Source organism: Myxocyprinus asiaticus, chromosome 31, assembly GCF_019703515.2.
Source record: "Myxocyprinus asiaticus isolate MX2 ecotype Aquarium Trade chromosome 31, UBuf_Myxa_2, whole genome shotgun sequence".
NCBI classification, from domain to species: domain Eukaryota; kingdom Metazoa; phylum Chordata; class Actinopteri; order Cypriniformes; family Catostomidae; genus Myxocyprinus; species Myxocyprinus asiaticus.
The window spans coordinates 39,155,535-39,178,116 of NC_059374.1; the positions used below are offsets into that span (position 1 = coordinate 39,155,535).

Below are 22,582 nucleotides of genomic sequence, written 5' to 3' on the forward strand. Positions count from 1 at the left end.
TGAGGCGAGTTGTTTATATATTCATTCATATATATATATATATATATATATATATATATATATATATATATATATATATATATATATATATATATTTTTTTTTTTTTTTTTTTTTTTTTTTTAAGAAACCCTCATTTTTTAAAGTTAGATTCCAGTATTTAACGGCAGTCTTTAACACTCAAACGTGAAGAACACCGGTGTCCGAAACTAGACACGCATCTGGTTCCGTTCTGTCGCCACCAACACTGCTGAATAAATAAAGTCTGACTGGCCCTACATACAGGCGAGCTGACGCGTCCCACGTTTAACAGCTTTTTGGAGGTTTCTGGGTTTGCCTCGCTCCCCGGTAACAACACGGGCTTCGATGCAAATAAGCTGAACGTGAAAGAGGAGGAAGAATTGGAGGAGGAAGAGAAGGAGGAGGAGTGAACCCACACCGGCGCGATCCTCCAGTTTATCAATCAATTGGAAATACAGGAGCGCACGCCACTGGCGCGAGACGCTCAAAGGAGCTCGAGACCAGCTCGTGAGCGGCCCGCGCTCTCACCGAGAGTGACTTCTTTTAAAAAGAGGGACCTTCATGACACGGAGCACCGCAAAGTTTAACATATTCATCAATCGAGTGAAGAACCGTGTGGAAAACCTGTTACATGTGGTGCATTAATGGAAAAACAAAACCCGGCGCCACCAAGCTTCCCAAGGCAGATTGAGACTTTGGAGATGTAGGTTTGGTGAGGAAGATAAAGATGAAGATGGCTGCAGCTTCGTGAGAAAGAAACCGAGCGTGTTTTTTGTGGTGGAGGGTGAAGTTTATTCGACATGCCCGAGAATGTATCCCTCATCAGAAATCGGACGGAAGTCGGGCAGGGTCGCGCGTGGGGTAACGGGGCGGGCGCGCGGCCAGCATGGGTCGTCACGGTGCTGGCCAGCGTGCTGATCTTCACGAGCGTGGTGGATGTGCTCGGTAATGTGCTAGTGATCATATCGGTGCTCAGGAATAGGAAACTGAGAAACGCAGGTAAGTGCGCGCGCAAGTTATGAACTGAAAATAATTTACGTCAACGGATTTCTTTACACTCCAACACGACCATTCACTCAGGACCGTTCTTGCTTTCAAAAGATCTAGTCGTACAGCGCAAAGGTATGGAGAAAAAAAAGCACGTTGAATTAGTTGAGCTAGACGCGCCTGTCAGACGCACGTGCACACTGACCGTCAATTAAAAAATAGCGCGGACTGAACGCAAGAGCGTGTCCCCTAGTGTGGGTGTGAATCATTCACTGGCTGATGACAAGGCGCAATTAGGGTAATACTCCTATGACTCATTTGCAGTTTCACAGCAGGGTCATTAATACTGTTATTAACAGCATTCGTGGATTCCCGTGATAGCCCGTGAATTTTAAGAATAAGCCCGAGTGCTCATTCACACCACCTACAGCTGATTCACGTGCACAAGATGGCCCAAGCATGAATGACTGTCTTAACCAAAAAACAATACCGCACGTGGCAGCTGGGTTTTCATAATGAAAATGGATCTAAAAATCTGCCATCTGCCCATACTAACACATACAGCTTGACAACTCCTTGACCTCTTAATGAGTCTATTTAACACACTCTTTTGTTTGTAAAAATCGTCTTAATCTGTGGTTTCTCCACAGAGTATTCTAGTTTAATAATAGTTTCACTTGTAAATTTGTCTTTCTATATGTTCACTGATTTATTTAGCCAAGAAAACCAAGCTTACTTCATGGAAACTTATTTTATGTGTGTACATGTGGAAATTATTTCCAACATTCATTCAATCATTTGTTTGTTCATTCATTCAGCTAGTTGACAGTAGAGGTAGACCTATATATCGGTTTTACCGATTAATCGGTACCGATAGTTGCTTTTTGATACTATCGGTTATCGGCAAATATATATGTCGATCGTTTCCGATAGTTAATTTTTTTATTCCTCATTTCTTTATTCCTCAACAATGAACCTCATCTGGTGAAATTGTACATATATACACAAAATGCTTCATCTAGTGAATGTATAAGCTGTTAAAAGCTTAATTTGTTAAATACTTGCATATGGATCATTGTAATGGAGCAAGTCTCTATCATTTACAAAATAAAACACCCCAGTGTATATCGGGCTTGTTTATAGTTAAAAGTCCCACATTTGTGGTTATTATTGGAGTTTTGGTTGCACAATAAAATGCTTTTGTGATTTTATTCATTTTGGACTCTTGTAGCCTCAATGTCTGTGCCCGTCATAGTAAGGAATGACTATAAAATCTTTGATCATTCTGTAAATCAATTTTAAAAAAAACAATCAGCCGATTAATTGGTTATCGGATTTTTCAACCATCTTAGTTATCATATCGGCAAAATCCACTATCGGTCGACCTCTAGTTGACAGTTCAAAGCTCAACCTGAAACCATATATATGTTTCATGGACACTACATGAGAGGGTTTGACGTTACGTAACTCACAGAAAGACGGCCAGCCATCCAAAGCCTGAGGATCTTCACAGAAAGTGAGCTTGTAAGTGGCGGACTGTATGTTTTCTCAGTTCTACAATATAAACTGCAGGCATTTGTTTTCATCTAGCTCTCACAAACCATTTCAAACATACATGTGAATGAGTGACGGTATAAAAATTGTATGTTGATTTATTGATTTATCACCAACATCAATCAGACGTGTGCTTGTCTAGTATGTGTGTGTGAGGGATAGAGAAAATGCAAAGCAATTTCAGGTAATTCCACTCAGAATAGTCATTTAATTGGGCCATCACTTTCATTAATATGAAGGAGCATATGGTTTCAAATTATGGATCTTCATTTGCATTTGTGTTTTCATTATTACACTCTGGCTTCCCTGTTTAAGGCTTCAGATTGGCTATGCACCACTAATGTCATACAAAACATCAGAAAGCACCAACAGTTAAGTAAAACTGAACTAATCTAGGATTTCTACAAAAACACTTAGTGAACAGAGAAGTGAGAGGAGGGAAAGGAAGAAATAAGTGAAGCATAATGAAAGAAAATACCTATTCGGATGGGACTAGTTTTTCTCTGAGAAGGTAAATTCTTGTTTCGCAGACATATTTTGTCATTTTAATCCTGTCCGAATTGAAAATGCCATGACGCATCTTCCCCCCCCCCCAATTTTGAATGCCCAATTCCCAATGCGCTTTTAAGTCCTCATGGTTGCCTAGTGATTCGCCTCAATCTGGGTGGTGGAGGACGAATCCCAGTTGCCTCCGCGTCTGAGACCGTCAACCCACGCATCTTATCACGTGACTTGTTGAGCGCGTTGCCACGGAGACATAGCGAGTGTGGAGGCTTCACGCCATCCACTGCGGCATCCATGCTCAACTCACCACGCGCCCCACTGAGGACGAACCACATTATAGTGACCACGAGGAAGTTACCCCATGTGACTCTACCCTCCCTAGCAACCGGGCCAATTTGGTTGCTTAGGAGACCTGGCTGGAGTCACTCAGTACGCCCTGGATTTGAACTCGTGAACTCCAGGGGTGGTAGCCAGTGTCTTTACCACTAAGCTACCCAGGCCCCCCCATGATGCATTTTCTGAGAAATCTAAACCTTCATGGAAAGGAAATGTCTGTTATTGTGGTACATTTATATACCAACTTTCTTGGTAAAATAAATTCTACTATGGGCTCCAGCCTAAAAAAAATTACCGGAGCCATTGGTTTCTAAAATGAAACTTGGCTGTATTTAGTTGCCAGATTACAGAATTTCTTGATTTAGATGGTTATTCAGAAGCAAGATATTAAGCAGAAGAAAAGAAAGCTGATAACCGATTATTCTGATGATTCGTCTTTAAAAACCAATATATATATATAAAGTGGTAAAAATGTACAGAGACTACAAGACTCAAAATGTAATAAAATCCCAGTTGCAGTTTATTGTGCAACCAAAATCCCAATAATAACCAGATAAAAAAAAAAGAAAAAAAGATTGGTGCATTACACAGGACTGTTAATTATAAACAAGCTTGAAATAGAACAGGGACTTTTATTTTGAAATCTCTGAGCTGGCAGCTGCTCACACAAACATAAGGGAAACAAAATAGGCACTCTTACCACCATTTACAGTATACATCAATAAAAAAATACACTACAAAGTCAGCATTTTCATGTAACACAATGAGCAGTAATTCATTAACTAGATCATCGGCAATCTCATGTCATAAATGTTCGGTATTCCAGTAAAGGGGCGGTCACACTAGGCTATGAGCACGCAAATTTTTGTTGGACAACGTAACGGACCAAGATACGATGTCACGTGGGAGAGTTTCTGGTTTAAGTAAATAATGCTTTACAAATAACAAAAAATATAATTTAAATTATTTTTTAAAACAGCTTTGAAATATGTATCCTTTCGATTGAGCCAAGAGGTCAATATGTGATGTTTCGATCATCTGTTGGCAATATTGGTCTTCTCATCATGCAGATTCTCGGTTCAATGTTCACCAAACTTGAACATTGGTATGCAACATCGTACAAAATTTCTTCGCATTAGATTGCGTTTCTGGTCTCCCACGTTCGTATGCATTTGAAGGGAAGGCAAAGTGTAGTGTGACCGCCCCTTAATCCGTTATATTTAAAACAGACTTTTTCCTTTTTTTCTAGCGACATTAACTCCTCAGTCAATAAAGGTTATTTAAATAATCTCCCAAATTCTCACTTCAAGCTGAAATATTCATTATGCTCTATAATAATCAGTAATGTTTTTGTAACTTATTGGAATGTTTTAGAACACAAAGGGGACATTATGGCTTGCATTTGTAGTTGCGAGCAGCAAGCTCATCCCAACTGAAAGGTTAAAAGGCAGCCAAACACACAGGCACAGGCTCTAAAGCTCTAATTCAGTAACTCATAAGATATCTAAAGAAACCGCATATGAACGGGGACTTTGATAGGTACACACACAAAGTGTTTCCGACTGTCGCCAATAGCGACTAGATTTTAAATTATTGTCAAAATTAAATATTTTTGGTTGCATCTGCAACCAATTTAGTTGCAGTCTGGTGCCCTGCTGCTAAAATCCCATATCATTAGGCTGTACTGTATAATTAATCACCAGTGTTGGGTAAGTTACTTAAAAAAAAGTAATCCACTACAAATGACTAATTACTTCCCTGAATTTGTAATCATGTTATTTTACTGATTACACAATTGAAAAAGTAATCACTTTTAAATTACTTTATAAAACACTTGATTTTTTTCCGCTCAATGAGTTCAAAATAATGTCTATATTTCCTCCTTGTTCATTGTCGCACACCCTTTAGCAGTCACAGAACTGAAAACAGTTGTACATATGAACAAAATATGTGTAACCCAGGTAATGTACTTAGTTACTGAAAGTCAGTAACTATAATCTGATTATAAGAATTTAAAATGTAATGCCTTTCACTACTTTAAAAAGTAATTCGATTACAATAACTAATTACTTTGTAATCAGATTACACCTAACACTGTTAAATCTTGTTTATTTCATTGAGTTTCTTGATGCACACATCCACACATGACCTTCTGTAACACCAACATTCTTTATAACTACAGAGATTCCAATGCCGTTCGAATCAGCACATGAAATGATAGACATCCTGTATTAATTATTTAAACTCAAACGTAATTTAGAAAACTAATAGAGTACAAATATTTCGAGTGTGGATTCGACTGGAAGGAAGTGCATGTAATGCAACTGTTCTGGTCCTGTGTGATGTCATAAGGGCCGATGGGGTTTTTAAAATGTGATTCAGGTTGAATACCGGAAACAGGATGAATAGATTTCAGCTTATCACTGCTCAATAGAGCACAGGAAAAACTGTCAACGGGAACAGGGAAAAGAGAGAGAACAAGACAGAAAGAGAGAATGGGTAAACAAAGAATTGAACTGCAATATCTCCAAACAGGCACACTGTCAAACCATTCCACAGTGCTGTGTTATTAGGTCAGAGTTTGATATGTTGGCTTTGTTCTGTAACAGTCATCAGTAATATGGCTGAGTGTGTAAGAGGGAGAACAGAGAGCAAGTGGGAGAAATAGAGAGCTCTCTTTGCACGTTATTGTGTCTTTGGAGATGTTTTTGACATTTTCTTATATTGAAATGTGCAGGTGGCATCATCCCATCACTGTCTTAACAAAGCGACAGTAACCACGGAAATGTGACCGTTTACTAGCACATCCCTGCACAACAAAAGGATGGATAGAGAGAGAGCAAGATGACAGAAGCAGTGGTGTCTTTCCCTCACTCTCTTTTTCTCTCTTATTCTTCATCTCTGTTTCGAAGTTCTTGAGTATTAACGCTGTTGTTTATGTAAGTTGTAAATAGATTTAGTCTGTGACCTCACATGTTGTGTGCTTTAACTTATTTTCATTAGTATATCTATATACTGTAGATGCTCAAAGGGAATGTTATAAATGTATGTGTGTGTGTCTGTCACCCTTGACTGCACCCTTCACTTTGACCTGCCGTGATTAATTTCCATTAAGGAAACACACAAGTGACTCGATCGCATTTTCTTTCTTCAACATGAGTCCACATTAACGACAAGAGCAGAGGCTATTGATTAATACATCAGATGTGTTTAGATTTTCTTAAAGGTTCTATTTGCAATGCTGTGCTGGTCTCGCTTCTGGATAGAGTGCATCCTATTAGCTCTGGGAAATCTGTGTGCAAATGAGATGATCTAAATAGTCTACGCCCATACTTCTGTCTGGCAGATTTCCGTCACACCCTTGCAGCTGTGAAATGCCCAGAGTAAAAAGAAAGGCATGTGTTTAAGAAATCCGTTCTCCTCTCGTAATAACGAGGTGCTTTTCCAAATAGCGCTGTAAAGACCCTTTCACGATTTACACCAACGTTCCCCAATCCATTGAACTCTGTGGAGCGAAACATCAAGCTGCAGCGTTACCCCCGTCACCATGCTGCCGCGGGTCAAAGCACACAATGCTCAGAGTTCTAACTATTTTAACTTTGATTCCATTTTCCACTGACCTTTTGAAGTGCAGTCAATGATTACCGGAAAATTAGCATGACATATCACTATATGGCAGTGCTAGCGGAAAAAAACCCCAAGATGGAATTGAGACTGATCCTGTGCATGTCTAGATATGTTGAGTTGTATAACTTAAGAGTCTAAGATATTTCATGACATTGAGGACAAATGATTGTTGAGTAATTTTTTCTATTTGTGATGTATCAGAGAAATTGCTAAAACTTTTTCAGTCTGGCCTCATAGTTACAATTAGAGGTCGGCCGATAGTGGATTTTACCGTTACCGATAACTAAGTTGGGCAGTACCTGCCGATTAATCAACCGATAGTTTTTAAAACTGATACTGAATGAAAAAATAACACACAAAGTAAAATAGTGCTGAACTTTATTACAAAAATAAACAGTACTGACTGAACCATGAAAATGTATTGTACTTTTTTAAATGAAATAAATATATAAATATTAATATATATGAACTACTATTCGAATTTTAAAATCTGCTGATTTTTAAATTGACGTCCACAAGAGGGCGCAATAAATACATAAACCATTCAGCGCCATTATATTATTGCATAGAACATTCCTATCCTGGCTGTTAAAGAAAGAGCATTTCATTTTCAACTAATGTGTATAAAATAAATAAATAAAAAGTTTTAGTCGGTCCATATTCTCAAATGTTAATTCAAAGGAAGATGAGGAGGGAAAACACTTCAATAGACAGTTCACATGGTGTTACACTTGCACTGATTCCTACTACTCTATACTCAAGCTTCATAATAACAGCGAAACCCCACATTGTTTTTTATTCAGTACAGTTGTATGTAGGGTAGCAATATTCACAGATAGCAGTGTTATTTGGCTGAACTCAGTGGTGACGCGGCTCAGACTATGAGCACAGGCCAGGGGCTGTTCAATCAGACGGAACACAACAGACTGGAACCGAACGTGAGGGTCTCGAGACACACATTTCCATGTTGAACATCTTTCCTGACAAAGCATTTAAACAACTCATTGCTTAATCTGAGAAACACTTATAAGAGAGCAAGATGCAATGGCCAAAGACCTCCACCAACTGTAAGGGGCTGTTCACACCGAACGCTTTTGCAGCCATCCATTTGTTTTTCTATGTAAATGCGCACTAGACGAACGTCTTTGTTTCTCTTTGTTTTTGTTTATTCAGCGTCTCGTGCAGGAGCGCTGTTAAGATGCTGTGTCTAATTAAAGAACTTTTAAAAACATCTTGAGACACCTGCTTTCTGTTAATCTGTATTTGTTGCGCTGTGTCTAGCCTTTTTTAGCTCAAGAATGTGATCAATCTGAAGTCATCGTATTACAGTGAGGATAAAGAAATTTATTTGAAATCAGATGCGTTTCTGATTTGTTTATACGTTTCTCTCGGCTGCATGAAGATATTAACTTGCTTTCTCACATCACTAGCTTTAAATATGCAACTTAGCTGGCTAACGAATGCAGAAACGTAACCAGCTGGATATAAACTAATGCAAATAGATGGTAATTGATGGTAACAATCGTGATATTTAAACATTTGGGCAGGACTTGCGTGTATTTTTGTCACATTGTTCTAACCACTTGAGGTTAGCTTTAATGTAAGCGTCCTCTTAGCCTGGTCGGCAAACATACTGCTGTTCTCTGCTAATGTAGCATCTAGTCAACAAATTAATTACTTTATAATGATATGACAACGTGTACTGTAGTGTACTGTATACATACCTTTTTGTTGTTGATGGCAACGGGAAAAACTATCAGTGTGGATTTTTGCCGATAACCAATAGTTCCAGAAATCTGTTATCGGTGCCGATTAACCGGCAAAACTGATATATTGGTCGACCTCTAGTTACAATGCCCCTTATTTTTGCAAAAACACTTTTACATGGCTCATTGTACATATTGTGGCAGTTTCCTGGTGAAATAAAGGTGCTAAAACAACGACATTTAGTAACTTTAACACAAATCTCGGGAAAAATGGCAGATTATCTGTTCATAAACACTTACTTTTCACAGTCAAATTGTGCGGTAACTCAGTAGATAGAGTGTTGCTTTTGAGATGCAAAGCACCAGGGTACGAGTCCTGAAGAGCATGAGTCGATGTGCCAAAAGTGTTGTAGACACTGTAGGGTTTAGGGTAGGGAAGTAGGTTTTGTTGATTTCAAACCTTATCTGTCTGTGAGACCATTTAACTCACTTTTAGCACCACACAGTGGACATTTCAGCTCATAATTGATGTGATACGTGTAATGAACAACGTAATGTTGCCACAGTCACGTAATTTTCATGATACTGTATCAGACTGGACTTTTTTCTGTTCTAGCACAGCACTATGTAGTGCTGTCACTATTTTCACTGTTTACCTCATGCATTTCGACTTCCATGGGGAAGGGGGGTGTTTTGCCACTTCAAAACATGATCTTTCGCCCTCCGAGCAGAGAACAGTTAGCATCCCTAGTTATAGGGTACAGTTAATCAAATATGTATGCCTGTTGACTGTATTACAACTAGGGCTGTAACTAGCGATTATTTTGATAATCAACTAATCTAATGATTATTCGACTATTCGTCGATTGCAACGATTAATCATTAGCTCTTAACAACTATTCATGTCATGTGTATTGTGTTGATTCATGTCTTTTATTTTGAAATTCTAGTTCCTGGTTCATGTCATGTGTCCCTGTTTCCCTTGTCATGTGATTCCTGTTTTCCCTCCATGTTCTTGTGTCATGTTTTCATTGGGTTATTGTTTAATTAGCTTGTTATGAGTTCTGTTTGTTCATTGGTTTATGTTCTCCCATGTCTTGTATTTAAGCCTCATGTTTTCCATTGTGTAGTTGTGAAGTATTGAATGTGAATGGGTATGTGCATAGTCAAGTCAAGTTATAGTCAAGTTCATGTTTATGTCAAGCCAAGTTTCAAGTTTATGATTGTTCATGTTTGTAGTTAGGGTGTTTCACGTTTATTAATAAACTGCACTTGGGTACTTCATCTTCACGTCTTCGTCATTACCATCATTGTCAGCAGTTCCAGCATACGTTACAATTCAGCTTGTGCTCAGAGTTAAAAGGTTGTATTAAATGTGTTTACTAACAATAAAGATGACAAAATCATCTTTTAAAGATAACTCTAAATTATATTCACTGAACTACAAGGAAAACAAATACTTGGATTTTTATTGTTTAATTCATAAAAAAAAATTACTGCAAAAAATCCTATTGTCATCAAGTGTTTTTGTCTTGTTTTCCATTTAAAATGATCTAAAAATCATATAAGATATGATAGAAACATATAAGATATTTAGACTTGCTTTCAGCTAATGTATCTTGAGTATAAGTGTATTTTGTATGTAAGTGTATTTTTTCACTTGTTCAAATTTCTACCAGTGTAGTAAAGACAAAATATACTTGTATTCAATATATATTCCTTGAAAGCAAGTCGAAATATCTTATATTTTGCTTCTCAGGTACATTTATATTTTATTAAGAATTTTTTTATATTTTCGAATATTTAATATATATTAAATATTATATTCAACATTCTCTGACATTTTTTTCTTCTGCAGTATAGCTCCTAAAGTAAATATGCAAGGAGTTTTAGATATTTATATTGGAAAACAAATCAAAAAAGACAAATCAATAACCAATTTTTTTTTTTTTAATTTTTTTGCATTGTATATTGGGCTGAGACTATACTCTCTCACCTTTTTGTTCACTTCGATCCATCTTTAACTCAAAAAAAAAAAATCCTCTCTCTTCTTAGAGCTTGAATCGTACATTTTCTTCACGATAAGATAAGCACAGTGACACATATATTATGATTCACTATGTCGTGAGCCATCACGTTATAATCTAGCTGCAGCAAGCGTGCGAGGGACGAGCGTTCCCGCGTGAGAGGGTTTATCGGCCGGGACTCTCACATGCTGTTTTTCACACGACTCATATAAGTGGACCGCTCAGAGAAATGCCAGTTTCAGAGATTGTGCTTATTTCCACAACCCACATCCTTATTATTTGAACTTTAATAAAGGATGCATTAAACATATAAACGCCAGGCTGTTTAATTTTTAGATGATCTGACAAGCAAGTTTTGCTCAAGTGGAACATCAGATCCGGCTTCAATTTATTTCACGTCAGGACAACACTTCATCTGTACTTATTTTGTATTTTTGTTGTATAATTCCCTCATACTTTGCGATCTACATCAGCTTAAGCTGTTTCAAAGGTTCGGAGTGCATCTGGACTGTAAGCTGTGTAATTCTTCCTCACCTCAGTCGGGGCGAGTTGCAGTGTTCCTCTCGCGCATCATCATTACAATTTCATATGATCTCGAGTTACGTTAAATGAGATCAAACGACTATTTGACAATGAAAATTTTTGTTGACAATTTTTTTATTGTCGAAGTTGTGTATAACATTAACTAATAGTTTCAGCCTTAATTACAACATTTACAACAAGAAATACAACTCGCTTTTTGTGCCACCCTGTGGACATTTCACCCAGAAACTGGAGCTTACATGTGCCCATACGTTCAACAACACTTCCAGCTTCAGCTACTGGGGGGAGGGATTCAAATGCAAAACTTTCAAACTACTGTCACTAAATGAATTGTGTGATCAATATAATCAGTTTTTTTGACCAATGCAAGATGGGGGGAGTGTTCTGGAAACCTGTCTGAAAATAATCATTTTTGCAAATCCGTTTGGTCATGGTAGTGGGGAAGAAAAGTCCAGCCCTGAGAAAGAAGTTAAAGTTTCATTTCCTAGACCTAGGGCAAAAAACATAAAATTGACCAACACATCAGCCTGGAAGAGGAATATTTTTAGCTTCTGTAGAAAAGGGTCAAACGGAGAAAAGTGGGTCAAAAGTAGGTGGATTTGAAAAACATAGAGATCGTAGTGTAAAGGTTATGGAATATAGGCACAGAGTGCTACAGAGGTCAATCAAAACTGGCATCTGTGTCAACAGAGACCGGCTACATCAGCAACGGCCAGTGAAATGTGATCTATAGCTGACAAAGAAAAATTTGGCATTTTTTGCTCACGTGTGCACGTGTGTGTGTGGTCGTCTGATACAAGGCCGAAATAATCAGCCTACAAAGCCACTCCTTTGTACACACAACCACTTTCACACACACTAAAATTTCCTCAGATACAGGGTTATTGGTGCCAAGCGCAATCAGAAGAGCCCCAGAGGATTTTACCTGCGGAGCTTCTACAACAGAATGCTCTTTAGAACCACATTAATTTATCTTAAACACACAAACACAGTTAGATAGGCCAAATCCGCTACCATGGTAGAGCACTTCATGTGTGTTTTTACCATAGGAAACAGTGATTGTGTTAGTGAAGACCTCGTTAGTCTGGGGTCATTAGAGAGATTTAATTAACATTCATGTTGACTAAGCACTACCCTTGGTTGCTGTCATTAATGAGTGGCTGTGTGAGTGTGTGTATGTGAGCACTCTTCTTTGTTATGCTGCTTTAAATTAAAGGCTTTGTATGTGTTTGTGTAAAGACCCAACAGAAAATTGTATTGCTCTGAGGTTGCTCATGCATAGCTCAGGAGACTTGGAGTTCTCAGTTATGTCTCATTTAAGGATCAGCTTTGTTTCAGTTGGCAGTTGACAAAAACATATGACTTTGACTCCCATTGAGAAAAAAACCAACAAAACAAAACAACAACAAAAAAACCAATGAACTATGCTATTGCGATTTTCCCTAAGTTTAATTCCTAACCTAAACCTTAGCATGAAGTCTAACCCCTTACCCAAACCCCAAACCTAATCGTGATTTTAATTAGGGATTGGCATTTTGAGCAATTTTGTATTCAAGTACTCTAACACATAAGAAAATGAGTAATCGATTACTTGAAATTTAGATTTTAAGTTCAACCTTCAACATTTTAACCTGTTTTTCTTATTTAAAAATGAGCACTATGCATAAACAACAACATCTTGATTAAAAAATTACAAATAAATATTTGCACTCACACATAGAAAGTCTTCTGAAGCGATATAATCACTTTAAATAAGACAGAATTTTCTTTTTGGGTGAACTATTCCTTTAACAACGTCATTCATCCACAGTGCCAACCCAATGCATTGTAACGGCAAGATTTAGTTGAGAGGAGTTTCCAAATAAAGTGTTGAATATGAGGCTGGCTAAAATGTTATGCCTGTATTGTATCGATTTGAAATTTAGTTTGTTGATTGGTTGGTCTCAATGGGAATAAAAGTTGTACCTTTTGTAGAAGTCAAGTCGCATGATATCTTACGATTTCGCCGTCTCATACAAATTATTGCGAGTTGTCTTTAAACTATGTTGGTCTCTCCTATAATTCCTTAGGAGAAATAAAACTGCTCACAAATGAGACCATTGATGACATACAGTAAGAGTATAGAGCTATGCCTATACAGTTAGATTGTTTGGTCTTGGAAGTAGTTGATGAGAAATATTTGAGTTCATTGAAATTTTCGACTTTTGATAGCAGACTTGGTATCTTGACAAATCTGAGTAGATTTTGACACTGTTGAGATCTCTTCTGAGAGTCTAAGAGGAGACATGTGTGTTTCTCAGAAGAGTCTCCTTTTACTCTCCATTAAATCTCATTGGTGTCTTGGAGAAACAATTGCAACAATTGAAAAGATCTCATTTGTGTTATTTCTTTTTTATTAGATTGGATGCGGTGTCAAATCTTTGACACCCCATGCATACAAGGATTTAAACACACATCAGTGTAGATATAAGCAAACACACATCAGTTAAACAGACAGTCAGTGCATTTTTGGTGTTTATGTTTGTGTATGAAACCAGCAGTTCATAGACTGCTCTGTTAATCAAATAAAGTATGTGTTGTTCCAAATGTCAAAGCCTGGAATTCCCACAGGAAGCATCTGTGTTATCTGTGTCATCTCGCAAGTACTCATTCCTTGCACCATCTTCTTTCACATCAGCATGCAACAGAATCACAGAGGTAATAAGTGGAAGTGTGTGTGTGTGTGTGTGTTGCTCTAACAAAGCGGATATTTCTTTCTTTCTTTGCTTTCTGTGGTACTAAACTCTGCGTGTATGTGTGTTTTCAGGTTTGAGGACATACCTGTATATATTCAAGGCTAGCTTCCGAACAAGAGATTAGACCAAAGTTTTCTCCTAAGAGACAAATTGACATCCCGATTACTTTTTCTCCTTCCTCTTAATCTTCTTGTGAGAGAAGGTGAATTAAGGTATAATAAGTAATAAGTGAGAGGGGGAAAAAATGGATCAGAAATCTGACACGGCGAGAAATATTGACTTCCAGAGTGAGTGAGTGAATGAGCTAGTGAGTGAGAGAGAGAGAGAGAGTGCTAGAGAGAAAGACAGCAGTCATTAACAGACCCAAAAGAGAAAGTTGGAGGAAGAAAGAGAGACATTAGGGGAAGAGGAATGGGTTTGGATGAGGTATGATATAGAATATTCTTGGAAAATGGTCATATTTTATATAATGTATGTATCCATTGCAAAACCTATTTAAGTTCTGTAAAGCATTGTTCCATGTGTCGACTTTGCCTGCACTCAGCAGAATTAATGCTAACCCATAGGAATGAGACATCACAAATGAGATCTCTTTAATATCTCGATTGTTTCTCACAGCAATGAGAATAAATTGAGAGGAAATTAAGACTTTTGCTTAAAGAAATAGTTCACCCAAAAATGATAATTCTCTCATCATTTACTCACCCTTCTGCCATCTCAAACTCGACTTTCTTTTTTTGCGGAATACAAATTAAGATATTTTGATAGATTTATGATGTGTTTATGTTAGAGCTGTCGGAATTAACACGTTAATTGCATGCGATTAATTTAAAAATGTTAACGCGTTAATTTTTCTTATTCGCGATTAACGCATTTACAGTTAATACAGCAAAAACCATCATACACACTTGTTGGGAGGGTGGAACATTTATAATGTGTCCGCCCGGAGTCATTACACTGACACACACACCACAACAGCACTTCCCTCTCAGTGATAAAATGTTGGAGAAAAAAACTCTTAGCGCTATTATTTGATGTACAAAACAAGTCCAGATGGGACATTTGTTAGAAATCAAGTATTTTCAGCGCATTTTAATTACCACTGAAGTAGGAGTCGACCAATATGTTTTTTTCAGATCAGACAAAATAACAATTCCGATAATTAGAAAAATTATGAATATCGGATCCGATTATCGGCCTGGCCTGGTCGACCCCTACACTGAAGCACACCAAGTCTTAACTCCACTCCATCACTCCACTTTTCCTTGGAGTTCAAAGCGACGCTGGCGTTGACACTCTGATTTGAATCATGAACGCAGCTTCACAATTGCTGTAACAAAGCAGATAGTCACAGTCCACTGGCAGATTAATATTGTGGAGGATGAGAGTTTAAGAGATATTATGCCCATTTAAATTAATACCAAACCTATGGGACTAAAGCCATCTTTACACAGCAAAGGTGGCACAGAAGCTGCATCTGAAGTAGAATTAGGTGTATTTTCACAGAGCAGGAATAAATGCATTTCACAGCAGTTGCAAATGCATAAATACTGTAATGTTATAAGATTAATATTTTAAATGTATAATTATGAATATTGAAATATGAAATTAATGAATACTCAACCTATGGGGACTTATTCTTTCAATAATTCAACCTCCCAATTAGACTTTGGGAAACATTTAATGTTACTTGAATAGGTGATATTTTTGTGCATTTCTATCTTTACAGTGCATCCGGAAAGTATTCACAGCGCTTCACTTTTTCCACATTTTGTTATGTTACAGCCTTATTCCAAAATGGATTAAATTAATTATTTTCCTCAAAATTCTACAAACAATACCCCATAATGACAACATGAAAGAAGTTTGTTTGAAATCTTTGCAAATTTATTAAAAATAAAAAATGTAAAAAATCACATGTACATAAGTATTCACAGCCTTTGCTCAATACTTTGTTGAAGCACCTTTGGCACCAATTACAGCCTCAAGTAGGTTGACCTGAAGCCCCAGTCAGCTGAGGTGCCAGAGCACGAGGTCCCTGTGTGCGCACAGCAACTCTTGAGAGTGAGTTAGGATTAGTCAGTCGTCGAGATGCCCACTTCCCTTAGCGGGGCAAGGGCTGCCTCTGCAACCTTTGTGAAGATGTGAGGGGACAAGCACAGGCCGAAGGGGAGGACCTTGTACTGGTACGCCTGCCCTTCGAAGGCAAACCGCAGGAAGGGTCTGTGTCGAGGTAAGACCAAGACGTGGCAGTATGCGTCTTTCAGGTCTACCACCACGAACCAATCTTGATGCCGGGCGCTCATTAGAGTGCATTTTTGCACCAGCATCTTGGACGGGAGTCTGTGCAAAGCCTGGTTTAGTACTCGCAGGTCCAGGATTGGTTGCAACCCACCACCTTTCTTCAGTACGATGAAGTAAGTGCTGTAGGACATTTTCTTCATCTCGGCTGAAAGGACAGGCTCTATCGTGCCCTTGTGCAGAAGGGTAGCGATTTCCGCACGCAAGGTAGCAGCGTTCTCGCCCTTCACCGAGGTGAAGCGGACGGTGCTGGACCTGGGCGGGCACCTGGCGAACTGAATCGCGTAGCTGAGTCGGATGGTCCAGGTCAGCCATCGCAATGGGTTGGAAAGCGTGAGCCATGCACCCAAACTCCGGGTGAGGGGGACCAAGGGAATGATCACATCAGACGTACCGGTGGGTGGGGCCTCGCGCCGGGGCAGAGCTTGAGGTGCCACGTTGAGGGGACTCGAGCCCCGTGGCCGTGCTGAGTCCAGGCACATTGAAGCACTTACCTGGCTCCTGCCGCCCACCATAAGATTGGCCGAGGAGGGGGGAGGAGGAATCTCGTCCCCGTAGTCCAATCCCATGTGGGCGTGTTTGTGCCACAGCTGGGCGCACAGGGGCGAGGGGTCCGCCGCTGGAGCACCATACCTGCTAAAATGGGACGGTGGATGGTGGTCGTGACGACGGCCGTGCGCACCGGATATGTGACCCAGGAGATGAGGGAACCATTCTTTTGTCAGGCTTTTGGGTGCCGCAGCCTCCTGGGCATGCGGCGACAAAGGATTCTCCTCCTGGCCCTCCACCGGGGGATGGAGTGGTCTGTCAACTAGCCCCAGGAAGTGGGTCTCCTCGCCCCTGGATCGCCCGTCTTGGGGGCGCTTCAAAGCCTTCCTCGGGTTCTTATCGGCCGGCCGCGATCTGCTTCCTGCGGAGGGCTCCACGCCGGAGCTGGGCCAGCTTTCCAATGCTGCGCTTGATAACTCATCGTCTTCCCGAGCTCCGAACGAGAAGTCGAACTCGCGCTGAGAGAGTCCGATCTGGGCAAGCGAGCATGCTGGAGAATGGGAGGTCCGTGTGAGGATACCCGGCGGAGGTGGTCCCATTGATGTCCCCAAATCGCCCCCAGTGCTAACCGACACGGCCTCAAACCCGTAGGTAGAAGGACCGGTGCGGGGAGCCAATGTTGCCATGGTCATATTCTCGCAATGTGGACATGACTCATCCACGAATTATGTCTCCTCATGGGCAGTGCCCAGACACGTAAGACAGCGATCATGGCCTTCAGAAGCGGAGCGATAACGACCGCAACCAGGAATAACACACAAACGGAAAGGCATCTTTAAAAAGACGTTCTATGTGTGTGCCGCTCTTTTTGTGAATGAAAATATACTTTTTAGAATATACTCTCTTATTTTCAGGGGCGTTCTCTGCACTCCACGGGTGCAGAGGGGGAGAAGACGCTGAAATGCACCTTAAATCCAACAGTTTTGAGGTGCGTCTTTGGAGGGAATTGAATTCAGTGCACTGAACACCCAACACCTTTGTGAGGTTCTACAATCTCCGGGTTGAGCCGGTCTCATCCTGTGTATTGGCAGGCACGAGCAGGTATGTTCCGGGACAGCTGGCCGGGTGTACCATTTGCGTATAGCGCCTTTCCCCTTCCTTGAGGTGAAGACGTGCACTCTTGACTCCCAATCGTGTTCACAGACTGTGATCCCTGAATGACTTTCCTCCTTAGCCCTCTGGCAATTGAGTTTGCGGAGAAACTCGCTGCCAGCCCAGTACATGCACTAATGAGACCCTGTCCTGAGGTAGGTGCTCAACATGTGCTGGTTCCCCGAAGGCGACCCCATGTGATATTTTCTTAAAATCATTTCCCTATCAGCAAACTGCGTCTTCCTTGGGCAGAGGCCCCTCTGCCCCCGGTCGCCATGCTCTGTAGAAACTCCTTCCCCTTTGGGTAGGACCTACCATGGGACCTCTCCACATGACATACTTCCGACAAGACTCAGTAAGACCATGTGACATATTCCACTCAAAATACCCCCCCCCCCACCCCCATTTTTGGGCAGGATGTGGTCTCCGCGGTGTCTTCCCCTTGGGAGGGACACCCCCCGAGGCAGACACTTATGGCTCCAAGTCAGTTAACAAATTCCACTCTTCTTGAGGAGAAAAGAGAGGGAAAGAGGCCTCGGCTGGGCTAGCCTGTCCCTATAGACTTGTTCCTGATGGACCGTTCGACGCTCATAAGAGCATTGGGGGAGGTTACGTGACGGCCTGGTGAGCTGGCTATGAGGCACACAGCGGTCTGCCCATCACACACCACCAGTTCACGTAACACAGTTCAGATAGTTGTGGTGTTTTGTATAGGGACCCCTAGTGTCACTACATTGACAGAACGTCGAGTGAGTGACAGATAGGGAACGTCCTGGTTACTTTCGTAACGAGAGGAACGAGACGTTGTGTCCCTCTTGCCACAATGCTGAACTACCCGCTGAAATGGCCGGGACCTGGTTTCGGCTCCTCAGCACAAAACCTGAATGAGTGGTTGCATACCAGCTCCTTTTATACCTGTATGTCCGGGGGAATGGCATACAAATTCCACTCGCCAATTCTCATTGGCCTTTTTTCAAAAAAGCAGAGGTGTATGGGTCTCCCAAGAGTGACCCCTAGTGTCACTACATCGACACAACGTCGAGTGAGTGACAGATAGGGAACTCATGCAAACACATACAGGCCAGAAACTGACTGGTAAACCTGGGCACAAACAAACATAAGCGCTGTAGAGAAGAAATCCAGTCAGATTCACCGTTCTTAATATAATGGGTCTGAACTTTGTGTGAACCTCACTGCTAAAAACTACTGCACCTGAGTCTTCCCTACACACTCTCTCACACACACACAAACTTTCAGACACGCAATGTGTCAACTACAGTTCAGCTCCTGTTCATGGCTGGGAGGGGCAATCCCCCCCCCCACCCATTCAAGGGGGGCATTACCCCCCTAGATTTTCCTTGTGCCCCCCAGAAACATCTGACAACCCCCTCCAATGACCAGTGAAGAGACAACCATTTGCCCACCCTAAAGATCAAAATGCCCCCCAAAGAGTGCTTCTTAGTACCAGCCCTGCTCTTGTTGTCTTGTATGGGGGGTGGTGACTGAGTTCTGGGCCATTCACACAGGATGCTGCTACCTGGTCTCTTAGAAACATGTAACTATACCTGCATTTTTTTGCAATTACGTTGCTCATTATACAAATTGCAGGGGCACTAATGTGCACACCAAAGACAGCATTTTTTTGTTGTGCTTTAACAAAACATTTTTGATAAAAGGTTCTAAAGAAAGAAACAGAACTGTTTTGATTAAGAACCGTTTATTTAATTTTATGGAGTATGTCTTTTTCACAGCACGTTCATACTGAATGTAAAGGGTAACTTTGTTTTTCATTTCATACAACTTTATTAATCCCCAAGGGGGCAATTCATTAATGTTAAGTAAATTAAAAAAAATTCAGTGTTTATCACTTTTTATGATGAAAAAAAAAACTACCATACAAAGGCTGTAACTACACAGTACATTAACAAAACAGTTACTTGATTTTAGTGTGGATTTTGTAGTTACTGCGATTTTCTCAAAACCTTCTTATTGTTGAGCCAAACCTGTCTGTCACGGGACAACATACAGTCTAAGAAACCCAATTTTGGTCAAATTGTGAAGTTACTGTGTTTTGCCTCTGCACAGCATAATTATTAATAAAAACACATAAAAAATGTAGATGTATCAAGAATCGTTTTGGAATCGGATCACGACTCCCAGAATCGGAATCGAATTGAATCGTGAGATGCCTAAAGATTCCCACTCCTACATATCGTGGCCGTTCCCTGGTGAAGTGAACACTAGATGCGCTTCAGTAACAATTACTTTTAATCCCTTTCACAACAATCCCAAATAAAGGACAGATTTTCAGTTCAACACTTACTTTTCGCCTTGTTCTCACACAAAGCTATCTTATCTAAACACTTTTACTATTCTGTAGTGTACTGACTACAGAACTACTATTGACGGCAGATTTATATTCACACTCTGTCCATGTCCTTTCTGTGCACGTCACTGATGTAGTGGATGACCTGTAAGTTGATATATTTTAATGTTTGCATTATTTAATGAAGCTTGTTCTAGCATGATTAAATTGCACAGTGGCTCAACTGATAGAGCATTGCACTTGTGATGCAAAGGACCGTGGTACAAGTCCTTAAGAGCATGCGAGTTGACACGTAAAACTGAAAGTGTCATAGAAGCACTACAAAGTGACTGCAATTGCAGTTTTCATGTCACATTTGGTTTTATGACACTATCGGTTAGGTTTAGGGTAGAGAGGTAGGTTCTGTTGATTTCAAACTTGATAGCCATAACCATAAAATCCTCATTTGTTTGGGAGAAAATATACAGTGGACATTTCACCCATGTAATATTATTTTGCCAAAATGTTGCCAGTCACTTTTTTTTTTTTTTTTTCATGAGATCAGACTGGGACGTGTTCTTGCTTTCCATCTGCACTGTTTTTTAACTGTTGATCTATGTATAGGTGTCAAATGAACGTCACTGGTTGCTGCATCAGAGCATCTCACTGATTTTTAGTGCCTCAAGCACTGCATTTTTAAAACAGTGTGTCAAATTAAAAGTAGTTCAACTTATATGTCAAAACATATGTCCCTGCGTTCTGTTCCATTCTAGTGTGCTGCTGTGCTGCTGTTTTTGACAGCCCCTTTGTGTATGTAAAATTCTGCAAAAACGTACAACAGTAAATTCAGTACTTATCTTCCAGTGACTGATGTCATAAACACCGCTACATCAGTAATTGCATTTATATGATTTACTAGTATTTAACAGTGAAATCCATTCTGATGTTCTGATTCGAAACTTTTTTGTTAATTGGAATTTAATGGGTCTTTGCTTTACAGTCAAAATAGTTTAATTGCTTTTCTGTGTTTGTGTCCTGTAGGTAATGCGTTTGTGGTGAGTCTGGCTTTCGCTGACCTCCTGGTGGTTTGCTATCCCTACCCCCTGGTCTTGCACGCAATGCTGCATGCGGGCTGGTTGCCGGATGAGATGGAGTGTAAGGTCAGTGGCTTCCTGATGGGAGCAAGCGTCATCGGCTCCATCTTCAACATCACTGCTATCGCCATCAACCGCTACTGTTTCATCTGTCAGGCCAACACCTACGAGAAAGTTTACGGCCGTGCTGGAACCCTGGCATTGCTGGTGTTAGTCTGGGTCTTCACCGCCCTCGCAATTCTTCCAAACCTGGCACTGGGGTCACTGACCTATGACCCCCGCGTTTATTCGTGCACCTTTAGTCAGACGACAAGTGCGGGTTACACTATCGCAGTGGTGACTGTGCATTTTCTGCTTCCTATCGCTGTTGTCACATTCTGCTATCTGAGGATTTGGGTGCTGGTGCTTCGTGTGAGGAGGCGGGTCACAAGCGACGTTAGGCCACGTCTCCGTCCGAGTGAGCTGCGCCACTTCCTCACCATGTTCGTTGTCTTTGTGCTGTTCGCCGTCTGCTGGGCACCGCTGAATTTAATCGGCCTGGCTGTGGCGGTGGACCCACCCCGTGTTGCACCCTTAGTCCCCGATTGGCTGTTTGTGGTGAGTTATTTCATGGCGTACTTTAACTCCTGCCTGAACGCTGTGGTATATGGACTTCTCAATCAGAACTTCCGCAGAGAATACCGCAGAATCCTTCTGTCACTCTGTAAGCCACGCCTCTTCCTGCAGGAGACGTCGAGAGGCGGGACTGAGCGCAGCAACAAACACTCACCTGGCAACAACAACGACGACGACCAGCCCAAGGCTGTCACACTATAACTTACCTACAATGCATTCAAAGGGATAGTTCACCCAAAAATGACAATTCTGCCATCATTTACCCTCATGTCGTTTTAAACCTGTATGATTTTCTCTCGTCTGTGGAATACAAAGGAAGATGCTGAGACTTAGTCACTCAGTCACAATACATCCAAAATTTACATGCAAAATTGCAAAATCAGGGTATGTTTGCAGATTTCTTTATGCCCTTACCCTGATTAAAGGAAAACCGTTTAAGGTGTTTGCATGTAAACACACTCAATAAAAGTGAATGGAGACTGAACATTCTACTTTTATGTCCTACGGCAGAAAAAGTCATATGGGTTTAGAACAAACGTAGCGTAAGTAAATGATTACAGAAGTTTTATTTATGGGTGAACTGCCCTT

The 22,582-nt window shown here is 40.6% G+C and overlaps 1 protein-coding gene across 1 annotated transcript; it reads left to right on the forward strand.

Annotated features, from left to right (window-relative positions):
- Positions 1-819: 819 nt before the first annotated feature.
- On the forward strand, positions 820-22,195 carry LOC127422235 (melatonin receptor type 1B-A). The gene is made up of 2 exons (XM_051665591.1): positions 820-1,018; positions 21,327-22,195. The coding sequence occupies exons 1-2, from the start codon at positions 820-822 to the stop codon at positions 22,193-22,195; spliced, it is 1,068 nt and encodes a 355-aa protein (XP_051521551.1).
- Positions 22,196-22,582: the final 387 nt, after the last annotated feature.

Coding starts and splice junctions, on each gene's coding strand:
- LOC127422235 (XM_051665591.1), top strand. CDS start 820: ATGCCCGAGAATGTATCCCTCATCAGAAATCGGACGGAAGTCGGGCAG. Junction 1,019..21,326: donor TAGGAAACTGAGAAACGCAG/GTAAGTGCGCGC, acceptor TGTGTCCTGTAG/GTAATGCGTTTGTGGTGAGT.